General features: G+C 48.0%; 1 protein-coding gene across 1 annotated transcript in view; it reads right to left on the bottom strand.

The window, feature by feature from the left end:
- Nucleotides 1–685: 685 nt before the first annotated feature.
- Nucleotides 686–6,000, bottom strand: part of LOC111153641 (GLIS family zinc finger 3) — a 425,946-nt gene continuing 420,631 nt past the window's right edge. Inside the window, exons 9-10 of the mRNA XM_022512786.1 lie at nucleotides 1,612–1,794; nucleotides 686–822 (exon numbers count right to left, since the gene is read on the bottom strand). Of these exons, the coding sequence (XP_022368494.1) occupies nucleotides 686–822; nucleotides 1,612–1,794 (320 nt within the window). The remainder of the gene's footprint in view (nucleotides 823–1,611; nucleotides 1,795–6,000) is intronic.

The following is a 6,000-nucleotide window of genomic DNA, read 5'->3' as shown; positions in this document are numbered from 1 at the left end:
AGAACAAAGATAAGTTGCTGGAGTATAAAAAAGTTGTAGTGCCTTTCAAAGGACTGTGCTTCACAGAACCTTCTTATTTTGCTTTTGGAGAAATATTGCAAAGCAGTTGGTTAGCACGGGCATGGTGAGAGGAGAGAGGCAGCCGCTCCTGGGGCTGCCAGGCTGGGGCCGGGGCCAGGAACCGGGGCTGCTCCAGGAGCTGAGCCCACGCTGTGCTTTGGCGGCAGGTTTCCCTCGTTGCCTGGTTTTGCAGGAGCCAGCAGGGATGGTGAGCGGTGGGGGAGGCAGTTCACTGTGCTTCTGGCAACTGGGCTTGTCCTTCCCTATCTGGAGTCTGTGCAAGGGTGGTCCCCAGGCTGTATCTGCACACACGCATCATTTCACTGGTGTCCTTTGAGAGCTGACAGCCGGAAGTCACAGGTATCCGGGAGAGTGACTCTAAATTCCCTTTGAGAAGACAGTCCTGCTGGTCACCAGCAAGCCCAGAGAGAAGGAGCAGCAGCGGCAGACATTCCGGCAACGCCCGGCTCCGACCAGCCCTGCCTTCCAGAGACACATCTGTGAGTCTGCAGCCTCCACGAGGAGGAGGACATCTTTTCACGCAGTCTACGAGAACGGGAAAGTAAAAGGTGGCAAGCGACACAAAGGTTCTGGATGCCAGCGGGAGCGGAGGCCAGGGGAGCGTTTAGCCTTCAGTATAGACAGAGGAGAGCTGGCTAGGACAGCGGTCCACGGCGCTGATCTGCAGGAACGTGGCGTCTTCAGGCCCGCTGCGAAGGGACTCTCCGAAGAGGCTCGAGGACGCCGAGGGCAGGTCATACACTAGAAGAGAAGGAACAGGAAGTTCAGTGTCCCGCCCGGCCACGCCCACTGCGTGCGCACGCTGCGCATGCGCGCTCTCGTCGCAGGGACCGCCGCGGGGAGGGAGGCGGCCTTGCCGGCGGAGGGCCAGAATGAGTCTTGGCACAAAATACAGGCTGAGCAGAACTAAAGCGTTCTAGGCAAGGGCGAGGAGGGCCTCGAAAAGGAGATGATATTGAAGTTGAGTCATAAAGAAAGATGGGATTTTCACAGATGGAGAGGTAGGGAAAGAACATTCTAAAAGGAGGAAACAGTGCAAAGACGGGGAGGGAGGGGCCCGGGCAAGTTCAGGGGCAGCACGTGTAGGCAGATGTGTGAGGGCGGGCCTGTGGGATCAGGCCTCTCTCCTGGGGGCTGTGAACGCCGCGCCCAGCGCAGCCTTTAGTGCTTAGGCAGCTGGAGACCAATCTAAAGTGTTCAAGGAGGAAGGGGGCTTAATTTATGGTTCACTTTTGGAAGGCCGTGCTCGTCGTGGTCCAAGGGGGGCAGGACGGTAGACAGAGCTGTCTCGGGGAACTTGCTGGAAGGCTATGGCTGTTGCCACGGTCTGGGGGAGACATGGCCCCCCGCGACTGGGCGGTGGGCGTGGCGCTGGAGAGGAACCCGAAGAGGAGAGACATTTCAGGGGTCGAGTCAAGAGGACGGGATGCGGTCCTGTGCGGGGTTGAGCCGTTTCCAGGCCGGACACGGCAAACCCATCCGTCTCACCTGCGAGTCTGGCGGAGTTTCTGGTCTCAGACAGCAACCCACCTGCAATGCCCGAGTGAGCGGAGAAGGCTCTGTGGAACACATCAAAGCCAGCCTGCCCCATGGGCGTGGGGGCCAGGCAGTCCTCGAAGGAAGGCGCCCCACCGCAGGGGCTGCTGGGCAGCACGGTTCTCTGGGAGTCGGGGTACTGGGGGGGGCAGGATGTCTGCAGCTGCCCGTAAAATCCTGCAATGCAAGCACGGCCGTGAGTTCCCGCAGAGCCTCAGCCCCCAGTATCGTCCGGAGGTCGCCAGACCCCCACTCAGCCCGGCTTCAGGTGACAAGATGCCTTCCCCTCTTAAGCCCACCTGTGAAATCTCTGCAGCGAGCATCTGAAATGCACTATTTGAGCAGAAGCTCTTCTACCTTCAGGGGCAGGCAAAGCTTGTTGGCCTCTGACATTTTTATCTCCCGCTCCAGGAAGGGCAGCTGAAGGGCTTCTGACCTCCCCCACATGCTCTCGAGAGTCCTGTCCACTGCAAGCCTGACCTGCAGAGAACATGCTTGCCCCATCCCTCCCACCAGGTTTTGAGGTCTATCTTAACTTCCTTTATATTCTGTTCTGCTTTTCACATTTGGTAAAACCTGATATATGCTCTTAACCAGGCCCACCTGGAAAAAAAAAAAAAAAAAAGAGCAACGTAGCATCTAAAAGCAACATAGATCTATCTAAAAAAAAGCAACATGGATCTATCTATCCATCCGTCTAGAACTTATTCTAACAGATAATTTCATACACATTTATATCCTTCTGATTGTTTTGAATAGGTACATAAAGTCCCATAGAATGGGATGTGCTCTATTATTATTGCTGATCTTTGCAGTAATCGGGACAACTGGAGGTGAGGATGTCATGTAATGAAGAAATATGAGGAAAGACTGCTTAATATCTGAAAATAATCATCAACGTTCTGCTGATTTTGTTTCATTGATCTCTTTCAATATTTTTTCTTATGTGACAGAGGTTTCGGGGGGGGGGGGGGCTTTTGTGGTCCTTTTCCATAAGCCCTCTACACCTACCAAGATACTTTACCTTTTCCTTCTTCCTGGTCTCATGACACATTTAAGTCAATGGATTGTTTTCCTAGAGTATAATATGCTTTTACAAATCTAATAATGAAATCTTCACTTGATACTTTATTGAAGGGAGAGCTGCAGCTCACCATGTCTGTTTGCTCAACTGCAAAGCGTGACGGTCTGTTTCACTGGCTACTGTGAAGATTAAGGGATAAGAGAGACCATATATAACATTTTAAGATTCTTCAAAGCATCAGTTATTACTGATATCACTTCTCCGGTAGAAAAAAAAAAACGGAGGGATTAGTAGAGAATGTGACCCATGGTTCATATTGATGGTTCATAATGATGGAGAACATAGGACTAATTCATGGACTGTGGCTCCCTAGTCCTATGTGCCTTCCTCCACTAGAACTGCACCTTCTTCTTAGCGATCAGTAGGTAGGGAAGGTGTTATCTGGGTTCTTTTTAGCTCTCTTGAAGTATAACCAGGGCACACGGACATATCCAGCCTACTATGCTCATCACCTTTCTCATTTCTGGCCAGTGTTCTCAAGATGGCCTGTATAAACGTTCACATCACCCTTGGCCAGGAAGCCTGTTCTGTGGCTTCTGGGGGCATTACCAAAACGTGTGTAGTAACTGCTCCAAAGGAGACAGTCTGGCTCTCTAGGAGATTATGATCCAAGACAGAGGGACCCATGAGGAATTATGCATGGGGCACTCTCGCAAAAAATGAAATAATATCCTTTCAAAGCAGACTGTAGAATACTTTATAAAGAATCTGGAGAAAAGTGCACATAAGGTTTGGGGGGAAGATTAAAAGCATGTATAGCAGTATAGACTAGAAAAATACTTGGGAGAATACCATGTCAAGGCAAGAGAAGAAAGAATGGGAAACCATTGGCCCTTTTCTGTTGGATCCCCAAAGGCTTCTGTGTGATCTTGAAAGGCAGATGGAAAAAGGACCCAACCAGACCACCTGAAGACACAGATAACTGATCAACCAATATGGACCAACTCGAGCCTGTAGCCAACAAAGAAATACAATCAAGACAATAATACAATACCACATTCCACCTATCACATTAGCAAAGATTTCGAGAAATCATTCTCGGTGCTGGTGTGAGAATGACAAAGTCACTTCTGCCCAGTGTTGCAGACACTGTGAGAGGCAAGCTTCTTGGAAAACCACTGGACACCTGTATCTAGAGCCTGAAAAGTGTTCACATTCATACACCTGAACCTGGGGATTTTACTTCTGAGGAGGTATTCTCAGGGTCTATTCCAAAGAACAGAAAAAAATTCTGCATCGACATGGTCATGACTGTGCTAGTTGTTAGAACAGAAAACCAAAGAGCCAAATGGGCAACCATAAAGGAATGGTTCAGCAGAGTAGTACATTTACATGATGGGAATATTAAGTAGGCACTAAAACATCTACAAGGAGTTTTTAACCACATAGAAAGACCATTATATAAGGTTCAGAAGAAAACAAAAATATGCAAAACTGAATATGGAGACTGGGTGCAGACATGGGCATGTCCATGCCTAGCATAGATGGCGAGGTAAACTTTCTTTTTTTAAAGAAGGGGAGAAAGAGAAAAAAACACAGGAGTGGTAGGAAGGGGGAGAGGGGGAGAGAGAGTACGGAGGGACAGAAGGGGTGGGAGAGAGAGAATCTTAAGCAGGCTCCCAGCATGGAGATTGTGTGGGGCTTGATCTCAAGACCCTGAGATCACCACCTGAGCCGAAACCAAGAGTCGGATGCAGACCAATTGAGCTGCCCAGGCGCCCTGGCGAGGCAACCTTTCTATGGTTGTCTTTAGGCCGGTTTTTTTGGTTTTATATTTTTCTGAGTTTGAATAGAGGTGAAGATCATGCTGGAGCCAGACTTCCTAAGTTCAAGTCCCAGCTTAATCACTTACCCACTGTGTAACCTTACTGAATTACTTAGCCTCTTGGTGTCTATTTTCTAACAGGTGAAATGGGGCTAAAAGTAGTACCTGTACTTCATGGAGTTCTTATGAAGATTAAGTGAGTTAATATTTACATATTTTAGAATATAATTTGATAATATAGTTATATAGTTAATACTTAATCTATTTTATTTAATACATGTGTTTGTTAAATAAATAAAATTAAAGTGACATTTTTATAACAACCTGTCCTCAAAAACTAAAAAACCTCTAGTTATTAAGAGAAATAAAATTTTCAAAAGGGCAATAAGTAAGTCCTTCCCTCACAACCCAATGTGAGAATGGACATAGCAGCAGGCATGAGGCACACACCCACTTCCCAGGCAAAATTCTCTGGAACATTCTTGTCCCTGTGGGGACCTGAGCTGTATGTATCTTGCCCCTATTGGTTCCTAGATCCTGCACTAATCGATGCACATCTTGGTTTCTTCACTTACCTCGTACAGCAACAATTCTGAGTGGTTTGAAGGAACCTGGGATGGGTGGTTTCGTGTTGTGGGAGGTTCCCTGGACTGATCTTGATTTTGGGTACCTGGTGGCCAGGCACAAATACCAGGAGGAAAACATGACCATGAACCACCGTAGTTGGTTTATTAGAACATAATGTCTCCTCACTGAGGAGAAGAGACATTTGCTATTTCTTTCACTCTGCTGGCTCAGCTCAGGTTCGTCACCCATCAATTCACCGACAGCGTTCCTCAGTGTGCTGTTAACCCTTCCAAGAAGAGAAGCCACTTCTCACTGAACTCCCACAACTCCCCAAATAGGGACATTAATCATTCAGGTATGTCAGGTACATGCATAGAAACCTTCTTTGGCTTTTTGTGAAAACCATTTCTCTCTCTTCTCTTCTGCTTCTAAGAGGGCAGGAATGTTACCTGGCTTCAACCTCCATCTGAGTGTTGTGATGTGTGAGTACAGAAGGTCTGTCATGTGGAGAAACACACCAGGTGTCATCCCCTAGACTTCCCCGGCCGCCTGGATCAGTGTGAGGAGGCAGAGTGGACTGTAATTCTTGCCTGCGGGTGTGTTGGCTGACACGAGAAACAGCTGAAACCAGAAAGGGCCCGAACGTGTGTTGGATCACTCTCACAGCCAACTCAGGGAAAGAAAATCCTCTTTATTAAATCCCTCCCTCCCAGAAGCCAGGCACTGGAGATGCCAAGTGCACTGGTGTGAATGGCTGTGGTCAAATCAAAGGGCTTTAACAGACCCTCTTCCCAGTGCAATTTCCATAAAACTAAGAAAATTTTTAAAAATTCCATTAGGGTCTTGCCACACACACAACTCCCCAGAAAGCTTAACCCATTTTCTGATGAATGGCTCCTGTATTCCAGCTGTTGGATTTTGTGTAGTGAATTTGGATGGAACTCTACCTCTTGACCAAAAGCAAAAT

Source organism: Enhydra lutris, unplaced genomic scaffold (genome assembly GCF_002288905.1).
Source record: "Enhydra lutris kenyoni isolate GAN:26980312 unplaced genomic scaffold, ASM228890v2 scaffoldscaffold33, whole genome shotgun sequence".
NCBI classification, from domain to species: domain Eukaryota; kingdom Metazoa; phylum Chordata; class Mammalia; order Carnivora; family Mustelidae; genus Enhydra; species Enhydra lutris.
This window is presented reverse-complemented; position numbering and strand designations above follow the sequence as displayed.